This window comes from Polypterus senegalus, chromosome 4, assembly GCF_016835505.1.
Source record: "Polypterus senegalus isolate Bchr_013 chromosome 4, ASM1683550v1, whole genome shotgun sequence".
Lineage (NCBI taxonomy): Eukaryota > Metazoa > Chordata > Cladistia > Polypteriformes > Polypteridae > Polypterus > Polypterus senegalus.
The window spans coordinates 207,990,537-208,018,040 of record NC_053157.1 but is presented as its reverse complement, the minus strand read 5'-3'; the positions used below and the strand labels follow the sequence as shown (position 1 = coordinate 208,018,040).

The following is a 27,504-nucleotide window of genomic DNA, read 5'->3' as shown; positions in this document are numbered from 1 at the left end:
ATCTGGATGAAATATATAGTGTTTGCCTATGTTGCATATAGGAGGGAGGAGTGCTGCTGACCTCACCTGCGGATATACTGCAGTCAGCAGTGGAAGGAACATTTCGAGGACCTCCAAAATCCTACTGAAATATATTCTTTTGAGGAAGCAGAGCCAGGGGACTTGGAAGAGGACTCACCCATCACTGGAGCTGAAAAAAAACTCCTCAGTAGTGGGGCTCTGATGGTGGGTGATATTTCCCCTCAGTTTGTTAAGGCTCTGGATGTTGTTGGGCTGTCTTGGCTCACATGCTTGACGCTTTGCGTGGAGGTTAGGAACAGTGCCTCTGGACTGGCAAACTGGGTATGTTTCAACTTAACCAGATCAGATTCCTCAGCCTCACTAGGATTCTGGAGAGTTCATAAGAGTACGCCCAACCGGTGTACATGTGTTTTGTGGACTTGGAAAAATCATATAACTGCACACCATGCAGGTGTTTTATGGGGAGAGCTTCAGTAGTACTCATGTTATGGGCTATTCGGTCCTTGTAGAACCGGAGTGAAAGCTTGGGTCATATTGTTGGCAGTGAGTCAGACTTGTTCCTGGTGAATGTGGGACTCCACTAGGTCTGCCCTTTTTCACCAATTCTGTTCATAACTTTGATGGAAAGAAGTTCTAGGCATTCAAGGAGTGGGTGTGTACAGTTCAGCATTGGGACAATCTAAGTAAGCAAACAAGTTTGGCAGAATAAATGATCTTTTATTAAATTATGTTTTAACCATCTCATTTTCAGAAAACCTGACATATAAAAGCACTATTTGATGTATATACAAAAATAAAGAAAATACTTAATTTTGTAAAATATGGATTGCATTAAAAGAAGCTGCTTCCACCTATGTAAGGTAATTAAGCAGTTAACATCCCATCATGCTTAAGACCATGCATTAAAATCCCGGGCAGACACAGCTGATTATTACGTAGCGTTTCATAGTCTGAAAAAAAGATATCTGAGGCTGGCTGATAGCTAAGGCAGGTTTGGCTGGAAATTTACTGACAAACACTGCACAATTTACAAGCTTCACTATGAACAGAGGATAAGGTGATATTGTCATGGAAATTGTAGGGGAAGATATTGGCATTTCTAACTAACTGTAGATGAAAGTGCAAATTGTTTGACCATGATGTCTGTAAACTGGAAAGAAGCTCTAGATCATTTGACTGCAAATGCCAATCTGAAGTAGGAACAGGAAATTTCTCTAAGAACAATCTACAAAGACCTTCAAATCAAAACACAATATGATCAAGTTGTGGATTATGTGACCTATCAAGCAAATAAACAAATTCCTTTGATCGGACAAATCATCTTTAACCCACTCTAAACAAGTGCATGAGTAAGTGAAGTGTCTCCCACCAAAGTGTACTGACTCAAATGCTTGTTTCCTAAAATAAAGTGTTCTGATTGTACTGCTATTCCCACATCAAGTAACAAATTTTACGCTGTTGTCACTGATCAGGGTGATCCTTTGACACTGGATACTAGAATGGACTGAAGAAGTTAACAATGGTTTAACCAAAATACTATAGCTGTCTCACTCAGAAGAATTCAACCCAACTAAATACTAAAGGGACTTTTTCCAAACAAAACCTGTGACAACTCTCTCCACCATCATTAAAAAACAACTGATGAAATATCCCATGGAAGAATTGTAACACATCTATCCAAAACTGTTAAAAGACTTTAGAATCTTTACCAAGATGTGGAGAAGCTATCTTGGTAGCTTGTAGAAGTCCAAAGCTCAATGAAGACAATTGATATAAGTGTTTATATTATTTTGCCCATGACCTCTATTTCTCTATAAATTCTGTATATATATTCTGCTATATTTTCCTAAACTTATTTGTGCAAATTGAACTACTTCTTATAGATTAATTTAATATTCCTAGAGGAACAAGCACTACTGTCCCCTAGTTTTCTCTGCATAAAAGGAGCCATTATTTGATCTGTCTTTTCTGCAGTGAACGTCATTAGTGTATATCTTCTGCAATTATTATTTTTCACCTAAATATTCATACTAAAAATGGGTAAAACCAGGAGAAGTGAGGACAGGCACCTACAGCATTAAAGTGTATAAAATATATAGTCAGAGGCGCAACAGTATTAATGAAGAGTGTCTCAAATGTCTCAAGACAGCAGAAACTTCACAGTACAGCACATCCACTACCTATATACAGTTAAGTCCATAAGTATTTGGACAGTGATACAATTTGCATAATTTTGGCTTTGTACACCACCACAATGGATTTGAAATAAAGCAATCATTATGTGATTCAAATGTAGACTTTCAGCTTTAAGGGGTTTACCAAAAATATGGTATGAACCATTTAAGAATGACAGCCATTTTTCTGCATAGCCCCACCCCCCTATACTTTGAAGCATCAACCTAAAAGTTTTGCAGCATTTTGCTGAATCTGAGCAGACAGTATAGCCTTATACACTTCAGAATACATCCTGCTACTTCTGCCAGCAGCCATATCATTAATAAACACTAGTGACTGAGTTTGACTCACAGTCATGGATGACTGTGCCATAAAATGCCTCTACCATGTTTCATAGACGATGTGGTATTCATCAGATCATGAGTCGTTTCTTCTCTTCTCCATACTCTTCTCTTTCCAGCATTCTGGTATATACTTTGGTATGTACTTGGTCCAAAAAAAATTGTTCTAGAACTGGACAGGCTTTAAAAAATGTTTTCTGGTAAAGATGTATCTGTCTTTTTATGCTTGAGGTTTACCAGTCGTCTGCATCTTGTGACAAACCCACTGTCTTTACTTTCATGAAGTCTTGTCTTGATTGTTGACTTTGGCAATGATAGGTCTACCTCCCAGAAAGGGGGTATGGTTTGGCTTAATGTTGTGAAGAAGTTCTTCTTCACCAAGGACAGAATTTTGCAATCATCCAGAACAGCTGCCTTCTGTGGTTTTCTTGGCCTTCTGGTGTTGCTGAGTTCATTGGTGTGCTCCTTCTTTTTAAGAATATACTAAATGGTTGATCTGACCACTCCTCACGTTTCTGTTTGTCATGTGGTGGATGCGACAACGGCTATTGGGCCATGCTCCCAACTTCTCCTCCTCCATGTTTCTGCAATCTCTCTAAAGGGTTTGTTTTCCCTACCTAATGATGGCCTGTTTTTACTTACACAGACAACTGCATATTGAGAGTTCACAGTGGCAGCTTCCAAATGCAAATTCCACACTCTGAATTAATTCCAAATCTTTTACCTGCTTAATAGTTAATGAAATAAAGAGAGAACTGCTCATTCAAATGTCCATATACTTTTGAGTGCCTGATAATGCGAGGCTATGCAGAAGAATGGCTGTCATTCCTAAACTACTCATATGATATTTTTGATAAATAAATTAAAGCTGCAAGTCTATACTTGAATCACATAATAACTGCTGTATTTCAAATCCATTCTGGTGGCACACAGTGCCAAAATTATGAAAATTGTGTCACCATCCAAATAGTTATGGACCTAACTTTAATAAGCACTCCACTATTATTATTATTATTATTAGTATTATACTCATTTTAAACATCTGAGATAAAATGTGGGTATTTTATACATATGCAATTTATGACAATACAGGAATCTCCAAGGAGAACATGAATGCAATTGTCCAGTAAGTCATGATTGATTGTTGTTTTGCACTGATTTAACCATTTATAATTTATATATATTTCCTTTCTGTTTTGTTGTTTTGTAGCCACCTGCTACTACAGAGGTGGCAGGTGATGTCATGGCAGCCATTTTTACCACCTAGAAAAATGCCTGAAACAAAAGAGTGTAATTTTATCTATAAACTTAACAGAAACACAGTGCTCCATGCAAAGTAATTGATTCATTTTTGAGTGGTGACAACAATGCAATTGTTGAATTTTGTGTGAAAATTGTGGAATTTTTAAGAAAAAGTAATACAGTCATATTAAAAGGGCTGTGAGGCCTCCATTGTAAAAACCTCCACAAGTAGGCCCAGACTTTCAAAAACCTGCCCCGAAATGGCCTTACCTCAGGCCGCCATCACCCAACTACTACCTGCAGACTTTGGCCTGTCTAGGCCCAGAATGAGAAGCTGGCTATAGAAGTTCAAAAGGATTCTAAACATTCAAAACATAAGCAAAAAGAATATTCCTAAAAAGGCCACCCAAGGCAAACAAATCCAAATTTATAAAGCAAGAGCAAAACAGGAACAAATCAAAGCAATAATCAGAAACCACTCCTACAATTTTCAATGAACCTCTACTGGATCATTCTCCTTTACCTGAATATAACAGTGAAGGGTGGTCCCAGCAGAAGTCCTGACAAGATGGCCTGATCTCCTGGGGTTTCCCTCACATAACACAAGGAACATATTTTAGCATAGAGAAAATGCACAGTAGGACTATTCCAAGTCCAGAAAACATTTCATACAAACATCATATTACTTTTTGGAGTACATACTACATATGTTTATACATTGTTGAATGTTGTAATGCTAATCCACTATTTGACTGGAACCTTGTGGGACTGCACTCTACCTTTAATTTTATATTGTAGAATTATTTCTTGTAATATTTTAAGAATATTTAGAGAAACAGATTGAATTATTCAGAGTTTTGTTTTTTCTCTCCCCTGTTCTTTATAGGGGCGGCACGGTGGCACAGTGGTAGCGCTGCTGCCTCGCAGTTAGGAGACCCGGGTTCGCTTCCCGGGTCCTCCCTGTGTGGAGTTTGCATGTTCTCCCGTGTCTGCGTGGGTTTCCTCCGGGCGCTCCGGTTTCCTCCCACAATCCAAAGACATGCAGGTTAGGTGGATTGGCGATTCTAAATTGGCCCTAGTGTGTGCTTGGTGTGTGGGTGTGTTTGTGTGTGTCCTGCGGTGGGTTGGCACCCTGCCCAGGATTGGTTCCTGCCTTGTGCCCTGTGTTGGCTGGGATTGGCTCCAGCAGACCCCCGTGACCCTGTATTTGGATTCAGCGGGTTAGTAAATGGATGGATGGATGTTCTTTATAGTGGCCATATCTTCTGGTAGCTGAATTTTTCCAATATTTAAAAATTAAATTTATATTCATGAATTAAACTTTTGGGAGAACACAATACAAAATATATTGATATTATTTAGAATATATTCCTATACATTTCAATGATTTAATAGATTTATCTAAAAGTCTGTCACGTCACGTCTGTCTCACTGTGTAACCCTGAGCAAGTCACTTAACATTTCTGGGCATTATGTTAGCTGACCAATCTGACCACGTCCTAAATACAGTATGTAAAAGTCCATCTAGAACACTTAGTTTGTAAAGTCTAGTTAGATTGCTCTGATAGTACAGCTGCAATTATATAAAACACATGTAAAAAATTGTAAAATTATGTCTGAACTTAAAATGCATTTTGGATTGAATTTTTTGTGTAATATATTTTAATATTGCATGCTGAATTTTGCAATTGAGACAAGTACACTTACATTTTATTTTCAATAGTTACCTTAAAGATGGCAAAATGTGTCTCACTTGGTATTGCATCATTTTTCTCACCACACCTATCTATTTTTGCATTTTTAGCATGTATAGCAACAATTATTAAGTAACTCATTTTAATTATTAACAACTCCAGCAGGTCAGGATTTATGTTCTAAGCCATCTAACTAAGTACATCAGGTAACTGGATTTGCTGTTAAATGAAACACAGTTCTCTACTTTAATACATTTTTATTTACCATGGTGTAGGGGAGTGGTGATGTGTTAGAATTTCACTTACTCTCTACACATGAAAATATTGCTTCTACTGATTTCAGCCTACTTTCAGTACTTGGTAAAGCAAGAGTTTACAGAGTCCAGAATGATACTCATGAGCCCATGGTATGGGGCATATAGAAGTACTGAAAGCCAGTCTGCTTCTGAACAGTATCCCATTCAAAATTAAAAACCAACAGGGAGCACCAGGCTGGATTTCAGTGGCTTATAATATGCTAAATAAGAGAGCAAAATGTGAAAATGACTCCCTCTCTTTCTTTGTTTTTATAATTGTATTCCTAAAATGGTGGCCTTCATGAGCTGACCAGGCAGCAGCCCAATTTAAGTTAAAAACTGGCACAGCTTGTAGGTGAGAGCACTCAGTGTGACTTGAACCAGACTTTGTTCTAAATGCCGCTGCTCTCACCACCTAATTAGAAGGACTTATGCCGTGATTAAGAAGCTAATTAACACTCTGGGTGTAACATGTTAATTGGAAGCCACTTTTGAAAAAACAAAAGTTAAGCTTAGCCTGGCTCATTATACTTATGAGAAGGGACATCATTGTCAATTTTAGGGGTTCTGTTGGATTTTACCGCAGGTATTAAACTGTCTTTTTAGCTTTGCTGCAAAAAGGCTGGAATTGTTCCCTTTGTGTATCCCTGTCTCCACAGCTAAAATGTCACACAGTTCAGAGTTATCATTCAGCTCTACAGTATATTAGCACAATGAAGACAATAAAGCCATGAAGATTTCATTTTTCATGTATTATCAAACTCCATAAAACCATTTCCAGCAGCTCTCATTTTTAAACTATTTGAAGGGTGTCACACACTAGGAGGATGTTGTATGGACCAAGCAAATGTAATTCCATGCCAGGGGGTGGCAGGGTGCACTAAACCTTCTCCTGTTATCTCTACAGACCAGCCGCGGAAAAACCTGTCTGATTCAGACCAGATGACGTCACTTTCAGTTCCGGCACCCAGAAGAATATCACTTCCGGCACCCAATCTGACATCCAAAGAACATCATTTCTGTTTCCCTTTTGTCACTTTCTGTCCGATCCCTTAAATCCGGCATTGTTACAAACCTTTGACAGTTCTGTTTTGGACTCCATACTCAGAACATGTCTGTACTATTTAAAGAACCTTCTGCAGCCAAGATTAATATACGGGTGTGTGCCTCAGACCTTTTTAAGTGTGTTGAGTCTATTCCTTGTTACAAGTGGGATAAAAACATACCATTTTAAGAAAAGAATTGGGTAATTTTGAATTTGATAGCTGCACCAAGTCTCAAAAAAGTTGGGAAAGGGCCATGTTTACCACTGTGGAGCATCCCTTCTTCTTATAACAACAGTCCATAAACGTTTGGGAACTGAGGAGACCAGTTGCTGGACTTTTGGGAGAGAAATGTTGTTCCATTAACTGCTCAACATTCCTGGGTCTTCTTTGTCGTATTTTTTGTTTCATGAAGCGCCAAATGTTTTCAATTGGTGAAAGATCTGGACTGCAGGCAGTCCAACTCAACTCCTGGATTCTTCTATTACAAAGCCATGCTGTTATAACAGATGCTGTATGCAGTTTAGCATTGTCTTCCTGAAATATACAAGGCCTTCCATGAAAAAGATGTCTTCTGGATAGAGCACATGTTGCTGTAAAATCTAGATATACCTTTCAGTATTGATGGTGCCTTTCCAGATGTGCAAGCTGCCAATTCCACATGCACTAATGCACCCCATACCATTAGACATGCAGACTTTTGAACTGAGCGTGGATATCAAGCCAGATTGTCCCTCTCGTATTTAGTCCAGAGGATGTGGCATCCATGTTTTCTAAAAAGAATTTCAAATTTCGATTAGTCTGACCACAGAGCAGTTTTCCACTTTGCCTCAGTCCATTTTAAATGATCTTTGGCCCACAGAAGATGATGGTGTTTCTGGATCAAGTTCATATGTGGCTTCTTCTTTGCAAGATAGATCTTTAACCTGCATTTGTGGATGGCACTGCGAACTGTGTTCACAGACAGTGATTCTAGGAGTGTTCTTGAGCTCATACAGTGATTTCCATGATAGAATCTTGCCTGTTTTTAATGTTAGTGCCGCCTTAGGGCCCGAAGATCATGATCACCCAATACTGATTTTCAGCCTTGTGCACAGAAAGTTCTTCAGATTCTTGAAATTTTTTGATGATATTATGTCCTGTAGAAGATGAGACATTCAAAGTCTTCACAATTTTTTGTTGAGGATCATTACTCTGAAATTGTTCCATAATTTGTAGATGCAGTTTTTTGCAGATTGGTGAACTTTTGCCCATCTTTACTTCTGAGAGACTCTGTGCTCTTTTTATACCCAATCATGTTACTGACCAGTTGCAAATTCACCTAATTAGTTGCTAAATGTTCCTCCAGTGGTTTCTTTTTAGTACTACTCATTATTCCAGCCTTTTGTTGCCCCTGTCCCTGCTTTGTTGAGATGCGTTGCTACCATCAAATTCATAATAGGCTAATATTTTTCATAAAAAAAAAAATGTCCCACTTTCAACATTTGAAATGTTTTCTGTGTTCTACTATGAATAAAATATGGGTTTTTAAAAATTACAAATCATTGCAGTCTGTTTTTATTTACAGTTTACACAGCACCCCAACTTTTTTGGAATTGGGTTGCACATAAATCACAGAAATGACATAGTGTTGCTTTTAAAAACCTAGAGACCTGAAGTGGTGAAGACTCAAACTCTCAGAAAGATTCACAGAAATGGACTTTTACAGTTCTGGTTTTGCTGTTTTGCTCTGTGTTCACAGTTTTCTTGGTTTTACATTAGCAAAAAGAACATGCAAGAGATTCTATTTGATTTGAAATACCTTGTGATAGAAAGCGGCACTTGTGGCAAGAAGTTAAAAGGTAAAAAGAGAGAAAAACAATGAGTCTTTATTAACACTTTTTTCTAACCCATCCATTTAGAAATTAGGAAGCAGGTTAAATTACTTAAACTTTTGAATTCTTTTAACTTAAAGTACTTTTTTTCCTTTTCATTCAAAATCTAAATGTGAAACTACATTTCTGCTCTTACTGCTATAAAAACAAAACATCAAATCAATTTGCAGGTAGAACCAACTTCTACAAAACCTAATGTTGAAAAAGTAGTGAGCGAAATGCAAGCACAAGGCTCGCATTGAATATTTTGTGATTCTAACCATTGAAATGTAGGAATATAAAGTATTTCACCAAACACCATGTAATCATTATGCATATAACCAACAAACAGTGTGAATAATTTATTTTCATTACTATTGCCTTACAATGTCCTTATCATCTGGCAACTAATTAACTTGTGTTATTGAATATAGGCCTATTAATCTTTAAATAAAAACAATTAAGTGTTCATGGCATTGCAATGTTACATAAAAGTTGGTGGTCTGTAATTTATATGTAGTTGGAAAAGTGGTCCTTGGATGTAAAAAGGTTGGGAGCCATCTCCTGGAACATACTATAGATGTCAGCCAAGAGTGGTTACCACCTTTACTCCTTCTTGGCTTCACTGTATTTAAAAGGAGATGGTCAGGAGCCTCCTAGTGTCCTGCCAAGGTGTTACCTGCTTCCGTTCTAGGCTGCTTCTCTTTCTTTTACTTCCGACAGTCCAAGCTCACACGTGCACACACACATACACACAGGACTTACTGCCCTCTAGCGGCACCTGTATTCCCACTCTTGCATACACAGGACCTTTCCTGAGTCCATTGTGGCTCGATCCCTCTCTTGCTCTCTTTCAACTGGAAGCTATCTGTGCAACTTGACTCTACCCTGATGGTGCCCTTGCCCTTAGCAAGCTCTTCCCAGCCAGGCACTCTTTACAACTAATCTATATCTTTTTTCTTTATGACAGATTAATTATTTTTCTAAATGTCTTAGAAATTCTATATTGCCTTTTATGTGTGACAGTATGACCTTAAATACTTTCTTTTGTTCGTCATACTCTATTAAAACAAAACATCCAACTGTATTTATATATGGTTTTCAAGTTACTATTGTTTTCAAGTGCACTTACAAGCACAACCACCATTTTTTATTCATTTTTTAAAATGATGATGACTGAAATGAATGATGTTAAGGAATAATTTGATTATGAGGTGAACTACTAATAGATGTCAAGCCAAGGTGTGACATTCATCCATGAAATCAGCTAGTTTTTAACCTGCTTATCCATTACATGTTATCAATTATCTACTCCTGAAGCATTGGGTGCAAGGTGGGAATCAACCCTTGACAGAGACACTAGTTGAATAATAGGGCACACTCACTCATATACGGCCAATTTGTAGTCATCAATTGACCTGTGAATTTGAGATTTGCAAGTAAAAACCAGCAATGACTGAGGTGGGACTTCAGAATTCAAAGGCAGCAACAGTAACTAGCAGTTGTATCACCGTGCAACCCATCACATTCAGTAAATGCAGATTAAAAAGTACTGGTATGACAAAATGATGAAGAACAAGTGACTGGTCTAATGCATATTTGACAGGTTTTATTTTGGATAATTTTCTTAAAAAACATCCAAACAGTAAACTGATTTAAGCAACTCCCATCTATTTAAGATTTCTTAAACCAGTTGTAGGGCTGAAGAGAGCTAGTGCGCATCCCAGCAGCATATGATGCAAACTATGAAGAAAAAATGGCAACCATTCTGATATAAACATACATACTTTCTCTAACTACCTAATTCAGTGTAAGGTTGTTTTTTTTTTTTAATCATCCATTGTTAAATCAGCAACAGAACAGACAATATAAAAGAAGCACTTGATGCAGAGCAGAAGCAAAATCCAATTATATGCTCCTCATGAAGCTTAGAACAGTTCTTGGGATCAAAAATTGTGTACAGAAACTCATAGAGGCAGAATCGAGACAAATGACAAAAACAAAGACTAAGGAATGTAATCTGAGTGAAGAAGTGTAAAGTATAAGATGGCAATATGCAGAATTATGATCAGTATGGAAAGCACCAAGTGCACATCTTGAGCAGAAAAGCAAAATAATAATAATAATAATATCAGAAATTCCAACAAACAAGGCAAAAAATGTAGCCCACGATTGACTGGGCCCATCCATGAGAATGCAACATAATAGCTGTGTGTTTATATTTAGCAAGCGCAGGACAAAGCTTTGCCTTTCAATGAAAAAAAGCATAGAGGATCAGGGTGTCTGACAGATAGGTAGAAAGGCTCAGGTTAGGAGGTTGGGGGTCTACCTAATGGGGTAGATGGATAAAGACTTACCCATACAACAGCATCCACACACACAAACAAACACACACACACATAAATACACTTTGTTGAAATTTAAGCTCACACAAGAGGCCCATTGCTCAGCATGGTTTAGAATTAACAGGCTTACTCAGTCAGGCCACAGAAGTGATAATGAGAATCGCAAGCTTGGGGCTCAGCATTGAACATGAATTTAAATTCTTCTAAACCTTGGGGTGTCATATTGTTTCTTTCTAATAGCCATCTCTGCTCTGCTGCCTTATATAGCTGTTATTGTAGATTTGGGGTAATTAATTTATTCCCATTACTCATTTTTCATTTACTGTTATTATTAAAGCCATGAGAAATTACTTTTTTACTTTGTGAGAATATATGCTCAGAATATTGTTTGGAATGGCAAAGCATGACTTTGCTTGGCTGTTCTGAGGAAAGTAAGGAAAGTAGATCTTATCTGGAGATAACAACAAAAGATAGATGGATGAACCAAATGGCTTTAATTTGGTGAAAAAATAGGATATACTTGGTTCGCAGTTGGTTGCTGTGGATAGGGAGGTCTGGTCCTTCCAGCTCTGTTCATGTATTGCTACCTAAAACATCAGCAGAATAAGTAGACGGAAAGTGAAAGAAATTGTTCAGTAAGTTGTTCTACATACAAACCTTTCTGAGGAACTTCTAACTCTAGTTGATGTGCCATCCTCTGACAAGGCAGCGCTGAAGGTATTGGTTGGGATTGGACCTGATTTTGTGACTAAGGACAATGGTGATTACATAGCTATATAGTGGAAAAAGGTGGAAAAGACTTGGCTTGAAATGCTGAAAGCACTGGATATCATAAGGATATCTTGTTAGCACAACTCTTCAATGCTGTAATGGAAGGTCAAGACGGCACCTTGAGACTGGTGGACGATGTTATTGAAAATGCAGTAGCAGAGTGTTTTTTCAGTTACAGAAGGATCAAACTGCTCAGCCTCTAATGAAAAACCTTTGCTGCATTAGCAAAATGGAAACCTATTTTGCCAAATTCACACACTAAAATTCAGAAGGTATTGCAGATCATGTTTTGGATACTGACTAATGGACTGAACTCTAGGCTCTTGCAGATATTTGTGTGGGATATAAGAGTTTGCTAATTCCACCTGTAAGTTACTATAAGATTTGAGAACAGTTTGTGGCAGCATGCACTTGAAGTATCCTGTGGAAAGCGTTAAAAGTGTACTATATGGGATACTAAAGCCACTTATGCCTGCCTTGGCTTACGGCTTATGAAAGACATGGCTTATGAAGTACCTCAAACGCAGGAATTTAAGTTCTATAGGGTCTTGATCTGTATGAGGGTAGATGTAATAATGAGATTGGACAATGAATACTGTATGTGTAGATAGTACCATTCAAGTTTATGTTTACATCCTTACCTATAATCACAAGCTTTAAACAGTGACAAAAAAGCATATTTTAGAAGAATTCAAAATGTGTTCCTGCACAGGGTTGCTCTCCATGTCAGGCTGTACAGCTAAACTTAACAAGACAACCTTGGAGCAGAACATAAGAACTTCATAAATTTGACAAATTAGAGGATACCATTCATTCCTTCAAGCTTGTTTGTTTAGCTAATAACTAAGCTGTCCCAGTATCTCATCCAGATTCTTCTTAAAGGTTGCAAGGTTTCTGCTTCAACTACATGTCTTGGTAGTTTTTTCCAAAGTCCTAAAATTCTTTGCGTAAAGAAGTGCTTCCTAGCTTCAGATTTAAATGTACTTCCCCTTAATTTTCACTGATGTCTTGAACTGCTGTTTTTTAAGTTTGGAAGGAGCCAGTTGAACTGGTTTTAGCATTGGGTGTCAGAAAGTGTAACAGGTGCCATCCACTAGGAAAAGGCTTAAAGGCAGGCATGAAACACACAGGTGGGATTCACAGACTGTTGCTGGGGACAGGCTGGCCTGGCTTATCTAGCTTTGTAGATTTCAAGATGAGTAGATAGAAAGTGAAAGGCTAAAGATTTAGTGCTATATGGGGAAAAATATCATTAACCAACTTTTATTTCTGCCATCATTTGGTCCTAATGAAGATTGTTTTTATGACAACAATTTACATTCACCATTTTAATTCTAATTCCCCTCTATACATTTAAATACTTCAATCAGGTCTCTTCTTATCACCAATTTGAAAATTTTAATTAAACTAACCTCATACCTGTAGTCCTGGAATACATTTAGTAGGTCTCATTTGAACTTGCATATTGTATTCCAGATGTAATCACACTTTTTTTTTATATAAAATCCAGGACTATGTAAATCATTTTCAATTGTTTCTGTACAATATACGGCAGCACATACACACTGGGAGTTCAAAGTCTTTCACGTAAGTAGCACTTTCAAGATTCATATCCTTCACTGTGTAATTGTACTAAAATTTTGACATTCTACTTGTAAAACTATATATGCTATGTTTTGAACACACTGAGGCAGAGTAATTACAAAGACCAAGAAATAAAAAGAGGTAGAATTGAAATCTAAAACAGGCTGAGGTCAAATTCAGGAAAGCTATCAACCAAAACACCAAAGCCCAAAATACAACTCTAAAAGGTTCCAATAAAAATAGCAAGAATTCACAGCCCTAAATTGAAGAAAATAAACTTTTAGCATAAAAAAAACTATGTTTAGCATTATCTGGAAACAACAGATAGTGTCACTGTGATGATCCAGTTATATCACAAAAATAATGCTATTAAATAACAACAATGTTAAAACTAAAGAAGTATGCAAAATCAAAAAAATGCACTTTGTATTACTCAAAATCCCAGAACGATAACAATACATTCATAAGAAATATTAAATGTCACATAACCAATGGATAGTGATAACCATAGAATGAAAATCACCGTCACTCCTAACAGTTTGCTGTGTTCATAAATCATTTATATATCTGAGAAAGTTTGGCCTTGCCATGTTACTGCAGTAGCAGCTCTCAATTATCCAAGTCAGAAGTTCATGTGTGCCTTTGGGTTTATATTTATATTTATATATAAATATATGCCCAGATATAAGTTTTCCAATAAACAAAAGGCTTTTATTTTGTGAAAGTCTTTAAAAGAAGAGTTTCTCACACCACAATCACAATTACTCTAATGCACGCTTCGACTTCTGTTCCTCTAGTCCCCTCTCAAGATTTGTCCTCCTCATCCTGCCGACTCCTGCCGAGTTGGATTGGTTATCTCCTTGCTATGGGGCACTATTTGTTCAGGGCGAAAACAAAAGACTATGTTGCCAAAATGGAAACATATTGCTTACTCCATGCGAGCCTCCACATATGCTGAAAGACAATTTCACTTCCACAAAGAGAATAAGAAAAATCTATTTGAAATGTATAGCGCACTGGGTCAAACGTGCACCTCAATGTAGTGTGTACACTGCACATGACAAGTATGAAATGCACAGCCTTTCAGTTTTGAAGAAGGAAACACTGTTGTCCACCGGCATATCGCCATTAACTTCTCAACACAAATCAACAACCAATGTTGATCAGTTTTGAAGAGAACAAAAATGCTGATTGAAAGTAAAAAAAAAAAATGCAAATTAAGAGATGGACTGTAATTTCTAACATTTTTTTGATGGGTAGACATTTATTAAAACCAATACTAATAAATCAGTGTTAATCAACTTATTTTTTACAAGTAATCAGTGACTGTTTTTTAACACAGCATGTTAAAACAGCAACACGGGGTGAAGCTTGTCTGGATTTAGTATTTTGTAATAATCAGGATAGAATTGAGGGTGTAGAGGTGATTGAACTTCAGCATTTTGTAAGAGTGCAGATGCAAAGACTAAAATTGTTAAGATGAACTTTGGTAGGGTGAATTTTGTGCAGATGTGGCAAAGTCTAAGCAGTATAGACTGGCATAAGCCGTTAAGTATGGAGACAGTAGAGGAGCAGTGGAACAGGTTTAAAAATGTTTTACATGTAATGCAGGACAGATACATACCTAAAAATTGGAATTATAGGAAATTAGGAAAAACTCCACAGTGGATTAATAAAGATTTAAAAAAGAAGTTGCAAAGGAAAAAACTGCTTTATAAGGCATATAAAACTAATGACTGCAAAGTCAATCGTAGAGCGTATGAGAACATGAGGGCAACCATTAAGAAGGATATCAGGGAGGCTAAAAGACAGTTGGAGAGGAATATAGCAGATAAGGCGAAAGAAGACCCCAAGAGATTCTTTCAGTATTTTAGTAGTAAAAGAACAGTTAAGGAGGAGGTCAAGTGCATCAGAAATAGTAAAGAGGAATTAAAAGATACAGACAATGAAATAGCAGATGCCCTAAACTTACATTTTTCTGAGGTGTTTACAAGTGAGCAAGTGGATAACCTCCCAGAGGTAAATGCGACTACTAAGGAGGTACTGAGGGATTTGGAAATTGTAGAGGGAGAAGTGCTGCTCAGATTAAATAAGATGAAATCAAACAAATCACCAGGCCCAGATAATATTTACCCTTGAGTTCTTAAGGAGGTTAGTGAGTACATATATAAACCCTTGACACATATTTTTAGGAAGTCACTGTGCACTGGAGAGATTCCAAAGGACTGGAAAATGGCAAATATCATCCCATTATATAAAAAGGGTGACAGGGCAGATCCAAGCAACTATAGGCCAGTAAGCTTAACAAGCATCACAGGAAAATTAATGGAAGGAATTATTAAGGATAAGATTGAGCAACACATGGCAAGGACAGGAGTTATTCTGAACAGTCAGCATGGGTTCAGAAGAGGGAGGTTGTGTTTTACTAACATGTTGCAATTCTATGAGGAGGCAACAAAAGGATACAATCAAAGTGGAGCTTATGATGTTATTTACCTGGACTTTCAGAAAGCATTTGATAAGGTGCCACATGAGAGGTTGGGCATCAAACTTAAAGGAGTGGGAGTTCAGGGTGATGTTTTTAGATGGGTGCAGAACTGGATCAGACACAGGAAGCAGAGGGTGATTATACGAGGAACCTTACCAGAATTGTCCAGTTTTAAGAGTGGTGTTCCACAGGGGTCAGTGCTAGTAGCCACAGCTATTTTTAATATATATATATAAATGATTTAGAAAGGAATATAAGTAACAAGCTGGTTAAGTTTGTAGATGATCCCAAGATAGGTGGATTAGCAGATAATTTGGAATCAGTTATATCATTACAGAAGGACTTGGATAGCATACAGGCTTGGGCAGATTTGTGGCAGATGGAATTTAATGTCAGTAAATGTAAAGTATTACACATAGGAAGTGAAAATGTTAGGTTTGAATACACAATGGGCATTTGGAAAATCGAGAGTACACCTTATGAGAAGGACTTAGGAGTCATAGTGGACTCTAAGCTATCGACTTCCCGACAGTGTTCAGAAGCCATTAAGAAGGCTAACAGACAAGTCCAAGGAGGTTATGCTCAACCTTTATAATGCACTGGTGAGGCCTCATCTTGAGCACTGTGTGCAGTTTTGGTCTCCAGGCTACAAAAAGGACATAGGAGCACTAGAAAATGTCCTGAGAAGAACAACTAGGCCGATTCCAGGGCTACAGGGGTTGAATTATGAGGAAAGATTAAAAGAGCTGAGCCTTTACAGTTTAAGCAAAAGAAGATTAAGAGGTGACATGGCTGAAGTGTTTAAAATTATGAAGGGAATTAGTACAGTGGATCAAGACTGTTATTTTAAAATGAGTTCATCAAGAACACGGGGACACAGTTGGAAACTTGTTAAGGGTAAATTTCACACAAACATTAGGAAGTTTTTCTTTAGACAAAGAATGATAGACACTTGGAATAAGCTACCAAGTAGTGTGGTAGAGAGTAAGACTTTAGGGACTTTCAAAACTCGACTTGATGTTTTTTGGAATAAATACGTGGATAGGACTGGTGAGCTTTGTTGGGCTGAATGGCCTGTTCTCGTCTAGAGTGTTCTTATGTTTTAATAGAAGTTGCAAGAATGGACAGACGTAACACAGTTTTCACAAGTTTAAAACTAATTCCTTTCTTCTTTTACTCAAGACCAGTACTCTTACAACACATACATTTTTAGTTTAATGTTTCATCACATTTCTCCATTGCTTCACCTTTGTTTTTTCAATGACACATTTCTGTTGATTGCAACTTTCACAGAACAAAACTTTCACATTACAATGCCTAACTACATTTGTGATTCCCTTTTATTGTAGTACTGAATGCACACATATACCAGTAGTATGTAGTATTCACAATTTCTTATCTTTCACATCCATGGGATCTTCTATTGATAATGCCCAAGGACAAGGTGTCTAAATACTCACAATTCACATTCAAGTCTATCATTATATTTGTGGACGTCATCCCCTTTAATTCCTTTTTATTTAAATGGAAGGCTCAAGGAGCAACTAGGCCTCAAACAGGAAATAAACCATAAATTTAAAAAAAGAAAAAAAGAAAATCTTTTGAAAATGTCTCATCAGGGGGAGAACTGTGTAACTAAAGCTGGAGCAGAGACAAATCCTACAAGGAATCTCTATAAAACTAAAATTTATTACCAAAAAGTAAAAAAAAAAACAATACAATGCTTCAAACAGCAACAACAAAAGACAAATGCCTCAAAAAGGCAATCCATGGTAACGAAGTCCCAAAATATAAATCACAAGTCAAAATCCTAAAACAGAAGAAAAAATGTCAAAAAGCCAATGAACATAAAGAACAGCAATAACAAAACCTTTGGGGTGGGATGCAGGGGGGGACTCTCCAAAAGCATATACTGTACTGTACAGAATATACTGCAAAGGGACTGCAAACTCCATGAGCCTTTACAGGGATAGAAGAAGTCCATCAATGGTGATTAACACATTAATAATTTTAAACATAACAAAAACAATAATACATTAAACATACTGAATAAATGACAAATGAACTGAACAGCATTAATAGAAATAATAATAAATAATTAAAAAATAAAAGATAAGGATAAATAACATAAACATAAGCCAGGGAAGGAACCCTGGGCCAAAACATAATATTCACATATGAAATCAGGTTGCCCAAGTTCATTCAATCTGAGAATTTATGAGAATATGCTACAGAACAGGATCAAGATTATCTAGCAAATAATAAAACTTACTTTTCTAAAAAGGACATGATAAGTGGAGGTAATACAAGGATGGGCATTGGTAAAACGACACGGGTCAATGCTGTTTCCATCAATGCCTGCAGAAATCAGAGAAAAAGTTATAAGCTTATTGATATTCAGGTTAATTTATACTGTAAATTCAAGTCAATATTGGTAACCCTTCATGAAAAACTGCAAAAATTAATATATAAAAGAGACTACACTACAATGAGTGATATTTTGTGCTTAAACAATTGGGTAAGCATTTTGCTTTTATTGTCAAACAGATGTTTGGAACAAAAAAAAGTTTTCCTTTAGTAACACAAATTTTCATAATAAGGCAGATTCCAAAAATATTGGCACCCCAAATGTCAGTATTTGGTGGAACCTCCCCTGGCAAGAACGACAGGACTCGGCCTCTTTCTGAAGTGTTTAAGGAGGCTGGAGAACACATGTTGTGGGATCGTGTACTACTCTTCCATGCAGAACATTTCTAACTCATGGAGATTTTGGGTTTTCTCCTGTGAACTGCTCTCTTCTTTTGAGTCCACAGATTTTCAATTGTGTTCTAATCTGCAGACTGAGATAACCTTGCATAACTTTGGTTCTCTGCGTCTGCAACAAATTCTTCATTGATTTTGATGGATGCTTCAGATCATTCTCTTGTTGGAAGACCCGACCAAGGCCCAGTTTCAGCCTTGATGCAGAGGCAACCAGATTTTCATCTAAAATGTTCTCATATTTAAAGGAATTCATTATGCCACTGACCTTGGCAGCAGCCCGTGGACCACTGGCAGCAAAACAGCCCCAAAACCTCAAAGATATACCACCATATTTTAACGTGGGTATGAGGTGCCCTGCTTTGTATGAAGTTCCATTTTTTTCACCAAACATGCCAATGGTGTGTATTGCCAAATAGCTCAATTTTAGTCTCATCTACCCACAACACGATTCCAGTTGCATGTCTAATGTTACTTGGCAAAGCATAGATGCTGGGATTTGTGCCTTGGACTCAGTAGAAGCTTCTTTCATGCCACTCATCCATTAAGTTTCAGGTCATGGAGACGTTTTCTCACAGTTGACTTTGACACAGTGAATCCCCAAGATTCAACTAATCTTTGCAGTTGTGAAACTGTGATCTTTGGCTCTCTTAGCATCATTCTCACTGTGCAGTGGGGGCAATATGCAGATGTTTCCTCTTACTAGCAAATTTTCAACTGTCATATGCTTTTCAAACTCATGGATATAATATTAATTAAGAAAAAAACAACATACTGCTAGACAAAGAGATCATTAATACTCTGACAACTGATTGATGAATTAAATATTACACAGATTAGGAATCCTCAGTAAAAGTTATTAGAGATCATTCCAAATCTGATGTTGCGAGGCATGTTCAAATGGAATCAAGTGTTTGAATTAAAGGCCTGCTTCTCCCCATGATAACCTGTCTGAATGTGCTCTGATTACATAAATATTTATTTAACACTAATTCAGCAAACACTAAATGTAGTTTGGACATTGTGATCATACAACTGTATAGCTAAGATGTGGAACATGTCATATAAGTAACTTTGAGATGTTTTAATAATGTGAACTGTTTTTCAGTATTGGCCCCGACAGAAGCCTGTTTTATAGTAATCTCCATTCCCTATGAAAACATAACATAACAGACAGAAATGAATAAAAGATAAAACAATACCCATTTTGAGTGGAGTATTTTTTAAATGCAGCTTTTGACGTGATTGAAAACACTATGGTATTACACTATTTTAAAAATTATAATAGACAATCAGGAACTTTTCAAAAGCAGTGTTTCTCAATCATTACGGTATTTGAATATGCTTATAAGTATAATTCATGCCTGAATATAAGACACAGTGTTGTTACTAATATTTATCCCACACAATATTGTAGTGTATTTCTCTCAGGATTCTTCTATTTTTATTCTACAGTTATTTCAAATTTCTCATTGGTTTTCACATACATTAACAGCTGATATATTTATGACTTATAAAGAAGTGAAAGTTTTCTTCCCCTTAATCTTATAATCTTAATGATTATAACACAAGAGCGCTCACTGCATTCATAGGATACCTTATTATAATTTACAAACTAAAACAGAATGTACATAAACACACTGCAGGTATAGAGTATATTTGGAACAATCCACTAACCAACGTAAAAGATACTTCACTGTTTCCTGCATTTCAGTCAAGATGAAACAGTCATTATTTTAACACAACAAATTATTACTGTTATTTATTATTACTGTTTGATTTAATGTTAAGTATGACTGGGGCTGTTACAACTAAGACAACAACAACAACATTTATTTCAATAGCACATTTTCATAAAAAAGTGTTTTACAAGTTGTCAAAGGAATGACAATTACTAATTCAGTACCTTTTTGATTATGGTTTTAACTAAGTAACTTGCTAACTCCTCATTTTTTGAGACACAACAGATGACAGAAGTAGCACTACCAATGATGGATCTAAGATCCATACCATAGACATATTAGAATTCCTAGGACACTGCTAGATACCCCGTCACCTACATACTATATACCATTTTCTCCTAACAGGTTAATCAAAATAATACACGTGGACAACCTGTAAAACACAAGCTACTTTTTCCTTCAAAAAAAAGTTTTTAATTAAGTCTGTAGTCTGAATTTAACAATTTCTTCTGCACTTTGATACTGTCTATTGAAAAGGGTGTTATATAAAAAAAACTTGAATAGTTACTATACTCAAAAAAAAACAACAGAAATTATTTACCAAATTAAGACTTGGAAAAGCAGGACAAAGATACATTCATGAGCAGGTGAATGCAACATTCTAAGTGTAGAATAAACACTGGAATATGTCTTAACCTGCTTAAATTTAGACAGTTGACACCTATTTCAGAAACAATGACTAAATGGCAGAAATGACCCCAGGATGTTCTGTTTGTCTGTTGTGAGGATTGCTTGTGTATGAATTCACATTCACTCTCGTGAAGCCAATTTAAAATCACACGTATTTTGTGGAAACTATCAGACACCCAAATGCATTCAAGTAAAACATGTCTGCTTCGTGTAAATGGCACTACAGCCTGGAATTGAACCAGGTTATAATCTTCCTACTACACCAAAACATAATGGTTGCTCAGAATGCAAATATTTAAATACCTTACACCTACACGTTTGGCAGCAATCTTTGAGGACCCCACAGCATTTCCATTGGCATCCAAAACATCAATTCCCTCTGCCAATTCGCTGTGCCGCATCAGAACCACATTGCAGATATTGGCGCTAGCTGTGAAGAAAAAGTAAAGCATATGGATTGGGTGCAGCAAAAATAATACAAATGATATTACTGGTCAGAAGAACTGGAGGTGGAGGTAGATTCAAATTGGAGGCAAAGTATTGAATACAGAAATGAACAAACATTCTGATTTTAATAAAGAAGCAAATAGCAGACCTGAGCTCCATTTCAGATAATGAAGTAAGACCACCTAATTTCATTCAAAATGCCCATGTAGCCTTTCTATTTAAGCTACTTCAATCTGTCACTTTCAAAACATGGGTTGGGCAAAGTGTGACAGGATACAAAAGAAGCAACTCTGGTATTGTCATTGGTATTAAGATCATTCCAATAAAACATATAAAAATGATGATAATTAAAATATAGTTAACCAGTCCTTCTATTTATGTACATTTCTGTTCCACTTTCTGAGATTTTACTGATTGAACTCTAGCATGTCATTTCGACCCAGTTTTTCTTTACAGTTGTTTAACTTGTATTTATTACAGCTGCTCCATTCATAGTTGCAAATATTTAATCAATAAAAGACAGATAATTTAGTGAAGTGTTATATGAACAGTAGTTAAATCTATGATAAATGGCATAAAATTGGACAGAAATTGCTCAAGAAATTAAATGTGATTTGTGAATAATTTAGATTTTCTACAGCCTTTACTTACTAATCAGACTGTTTGAGAAAAAAAAATAGACAATACTAAGATCTCATCCATTGATACGTGTGTTCTTGTGCACTCTGCAAGCCTGATGCATGGACTTAGCAATTTCTCTTTCTAAACTTTGTATAAATAGGATTCAGGAAGATGTGTCTTTTAGATGAATGATTAAAAAGCTGGAAATTATATCGAATCCCTGCGCCATTTTGTTGATAGCATGATTTCATTCTAAAGATCTGTCATTACCTCATAAAACAGAAAAGATCCAGGTGCTATAATGGTGACAGTCCCTGGTAAGAAGCAGAGTTCACAGTCTCTGATACACATTTTAATTTCCTTTGTATCTCGGAGAATATGAACAAAACAGCGCACATCATATTGGTTAAACTGGCCTCCTGCTGGATGACGTGGTCATGCACATTGACCGCAACATCACACCCCCCTGATGACAACAATTAACGACTAATACTGACTGTGGTTCTTACGTCCGCAGGACTCATTTAAGCTACACACTCAATTTCACCTTCCTGTGGCCCATCATTTGTAAGACACTCATGTGGAGGACTTGCACTATAATGACCCTTTCAAAACACCTAGTTTGACTAGATCACTTGTACTGTGAAGCTGTTCCTCACATTTCATTTTCATGTCTTTGTTTCCACTATAATTGCCAATTAAAATGGTTATTAACATCAGAGATCAACTCGAACAGCTTAAAGAAAAAAAATCAGCAACAGTTCAAAAGAGTGAATAATTTTCCAAAGATTAACATGTTCTGCATTCTCAAAAAGGATTAAATCCTCCAGTTTATTTTGGAAATATTTCAGTTGTGGGATTTCCAAGAAAAATGTCCTTCCTCTTCCTCTGAAAATAACCACCCATTTATCCATTTTGTGAATTTTTTGGCCTACACGATGGTTATGGAAATTCTGAATGTAATACAGAAAATAAGCATAGCTCTAGTCAGACAGTATGTTAACACTACTCTATAAAAAGCCATTTGTTTCTAAACATTTCTTTTTTAAGCACTGGGACATGAAAGATTCTACTTCTCCAAATACTGATCCCTTCTTAGAACAACACAAAAATAAGAAGTGTCAACAACATCCTTCTGGCCTCCTAGATATACTGAATATTTAAAATTGAATTAGCTTGTCCCAGACTTTTTACAAACTTTACCTGACTTCATACGTTATCTCTTCCACTTGATGAACTAACCAATGTAAAATTTTCTGAAGTAATGAGTGAATCAGCATGTATTGTATTTTAATGGAGCTTTCTCAAATTCCACTTCTCCCGATGGTGAGATAAACTCTGCCAATTAGCGACTTGGACCAGGAAAATGCAGGGAAGCACACTGAATAAACTGGATTCGTGGATCTACTTCTCAAACTTTTTTAAAGTTTAAGTTTAAAGTTACCTCTAAATATGTTAACAGTAAATTCTATTATAAATCATTGCATTTTTTACTTCACTGATTAATACTGTAAAATAAATGATCGTCCGTTATTAAATCCAAACAATTCCGTTTAGGCTGGCACAAGTCAAAGGCTACCCTTACAGCACTAGGCAAGACAGGACCGTACTCTGGACAGGGAGCTGTAAATTGTACAGAATACTCAATTGCATTGGAATCACTAAAGACAACATTTAATACATACCTCTTCGGGACTAAATCAAGAGTACCAAGGAAGAAATGTCCACATACACATGAAGAATATAAACATTCTACGCAAATGCTAAATTGTTGTCAAAGTCTTATTTTTTATTGCAAAAAGGGATAATGCTCTTCTTTAGGATCTTAAAAATGTACCTCCTCAGCATTCTTAACCAAAGTGCATCTACAAAATCTTCCATGTTACATCGAATCCTTTTTCCTATACAACAAGCGGTGTTTCTATAAGTGTTAAACAGTATAAGCAGATGGTTTTGGAGATGGCCATTCAACATTTACATGTGATATTCGTAGAGATGTAAATTAAATGTATGGATATACAATGGATTCAGAGAGTATTCAGACCCCTTGCTAAGACAACGCCAGAGTGGTTTCAGGATAAGTCCCTATGGCCCAGCCATAGCCTAGCATCAAATTCCATATCAGTGGTTCCCAAACTTAAGGGGACCCACTGTGGCTATAGGTTTCTGTTCCAACCAATTTCCGTCTTTATTTGGACTCTGAGCATAAAAGAGCTGTTACTTCCCAGTTTCTGTGTTTGGGGGTCAATGTGGAAATTGCAAAACTGTTTGTTAACTTTTTAATGAAATGTGCTAACCAGTTAAAAGCAGGTAAAGTAGTTTTCTTTGAATATTTTTATCCTGTTATTCGTTTTGCTTTTCCAGGTATTCTGGATATTTAATCAATTATTTACGACTTAGTGAGTCTGACACTGTGGTAGTTACAGCTCTGCTAGACTTGTTTTTAATTGTCATTATTAGGAAACAATGAAGAAAGCAAACTACACAGAAAAAGAGCAAAATAATAGAAAGCAAGTAAAGACAGTTAAGCATTCGAAGCTATAGCAACAACATAACCATTTCTAAATGGCTTAAAAATGTAAAACTCATACTGCTGTACTTTTCTGAAAGCAGAAAAACAGAAAAGAAAAAAAGAGCATTTGGGTCCTCAGGACCAAGTTTGAGAGCTACTGCTCCATGCAATGTCTGTGGAGTGACTTGAAGATGGAAGTTTACAGGTGTTTCCAATCCAGTCTAACAGAGCTTGGGGAAGATCTTCCAGGAAGAACAGCCATGTGTCTGTTTTTAATTTAATTCATACATTTTTCTGTCCTTCGAAGTTATAAACCTCCACAAAGCTCTTGTGATTCAACTATAATAAATAAAGCATTAACCTCAAGGCTAATGGGTAAATTAAAGCTCCAGGCTGAAATACACCATCATTTTAATATATGCTCAAAGACTGGCTTTAGAGAGGGGATCCACTGGGGTGAAGGCAAACATCATAAACCTTATCAGACCCACGCTTAAAATATTCTCAGGTAAAATGCATTCAAATAGTATTTGAATTTACATCAAGCACATGACAAAAATATTGACAACAACATTATGCAATAATAAAAATTAATTTATTCAATTAAGACAATTTATTGTATTAATCTCTACTGACAGAAAGTTGGACTGATCATTGCCTTTTTTAAATAATACATATGTGATGGTTGAAGATAGTTTGCTGTCATGTTTTGAGGAAGACACTGCTTGGATTAACTGCAATAACGTGAATCAATTTTACAAAAATATTTAATAAACAAAAGTGTCACAACTGACTCTTTTGTGAAGTAATAAAAAACATGCAAAATTAGGAATCCAGGGATGCATATTGTGAAGAATTCAAAAGCAAAATGAAAAAAATTATTCTACATATAGGGCAATATATTGGTGACAATATGAGAAATATATTTCATGAAACCCTTCCTAAAAGTCTCATTTTATATTTGAGTGGATTTTTTACCAACCAAATAAATGGTCTAAGCCAGAGCTATCAAAGTTTTCAGCCCATTCTGAATCAGCTAAGGCTGAGATTTCAAATTGATTGTTTATTTGCACCAAGAGTGAATTTCAAGCTAAGTAGAAACTATGCAGATCAGTTCCACAAACCCCAGGTAGGTATGCACAGTACTGTCATATCTCTGATCAGCTTAGACTAAATATGGGCCCTGATTTCCCCCAAAGTAATGACCCCTGAAGTCTACTTCTCTCCTCTGAGGTTAACTTATTGCAATCCTCATTAGCAATTCAAGGCTTTTTAGGGGCTTTCTGAATTTTCAAAGCCAATCCCATAATCCTCATATATTTAAAGGAAGAATTTAGAATGCTACAAAATATGATTTTTCTTTAATTTAATTCGGAATTAACCTGAAATGTCTCAAGGCTAGACATTTTCAGGTACTGCCTGGAAGAAAAAAGCTGGAAAAAAATAGTTTAGAACCATGAGACAAGAGAGGTTCTAGCCAAAAAATGTTTTCTTTAATTAGCATGTGAGTTTTTTTTTTTTTTTACAGTACTCAGAAAGTTCAACACAGTTAGTAGTTCGTTGCCATAACAAACAATGGTGGCACAATGGCATCACGTACATAAAGTTCAGGTCACCACGTGGTAGCAACAGTACACTGTAACAAACAGCAATCCAGCTGTGGTTGCATTAAAAAGACAAAGTAATAGTGTACTAATTTTATGTGTAATAAGTCCATCAAGCTTGTTTGTTTAACTTATAGCTATTCTGTTCCATTATCTCATCTAAATACTTCCTTAAGGTTGTCAAGGTTGTATGATAATTGGATATGCAAGCAAGAACTAGTGACAGTACTAAAGCAACTACTACTTCTAACCTTACATTTTCTGTTCAAATGCTAAATAACACTTTATTGTTTGATTATTGACCAAGACTCTCTGCATCAATTACATTTAATAATTTATTTCCTTGTAGTAAAAACCCATAAATGTTATGTCCCATCACTATTTTCAATATACAGGTAAAATTCCGTTACAACGAACTTCCAGGAACCTAAAAAATATTTTGTTGTAATGAAAATTTCATTGTAGTGAGATTCTGTATTTGCTGCTATAGTGCTTTTTTTAACTTGCGTCCAGGCGTTTGCAAACATTTCAATAGCTTCTTTAACGTTAATTTTAATCTTCTCCTGTCTACAAGCTATGCTGATGAAAATTTTTCTCAGCATTTCCTTGTGATAGTACACTTTCATGGTGCGAATGATGCCCAGATCCAATGGTTGAAGCACTGCTGTGCAATTGGGTGGGAGGAATTCAACACAAACATTATCTAAATGCGGAAGCATGTTGTGGGCAGCACAGTTATCAATCAGAAACCGAATCATCCTTTTCTTCTTCTTCTTCATATTGTGAGGTTTCTGAACTCTTTTGGGATCTCCCCCACCCAACGGGAACATCACGCTGAAGTGTGCCCCAAAGCGTGATTGCCACGTCTGTGTAAGATTGATTGTCCGTTGCTAAAGCAGGGCAACAGCAGGCTCACAGCTATGCAGTGAGGCATCACAGAAGCAAATCTTAAAAGAGCGGGGTTGCGCTATAAGTCCCTGTCTTACACCCCAAAACACAATGCCGAGTCTCAGTACTTTATCAAAACCAACTTTATTCAGCTTGAAACAGGAACAGCATGGTTATTTATTGTAGTGGGATCTGCCACTCTGCTATACACAGACACAGCCTTCAGGCAGGGCCGTGGCCAGGTTAGTGGCCAAGTAATCCTGTTCCCTGCATTTACAATGTTCCTTGCATCCCCATCGAGTTTGCTTTGGGAGAAAGATGCAGCATAATTGTGAGCCTGCTGTTGCCCCCGCAACATAAAAACAGTCATCCACAGACATAGTGATCGCACTTCGGGACTCTCTTTGGCGTGTTGTTCAGTTGGGGGAGGTCCCAAAAGAGTTTATA

At 36.6% G+C, this 27,504-nt stretch overlaps 1 protein-coding gene across 2 annotated transcripts in view; it reads right to left on the bottom strand.

Annotated features, from left to right (window-relative positions):
- The window catches only part of LOC120527937 (sideroflexin-5-like), a 201,295-nt gene that overhangs the window by 59,263 nt on the left and 114,528 nt on the right, over positions 1–27,504 (bottom strand). For both annotated transcript variants that reach the window (XM_039751909.1, XM_039751910.1), the window contains exons 11-12: positions 21,300–21,415; positions 18,126–18,211 (exon numbers count right to left, since the gene is read on the bottom strand). In XM_039751909.1, the coding sequence (XP_039607843.1) occupies positions 18,126–18,211; positions 21,300–21,415 (202 nt within the window). The remainder of the gene's footprint in view (positions 1–18,125; positions 18,212–21,299; positions 21,416–27,504) is intronic.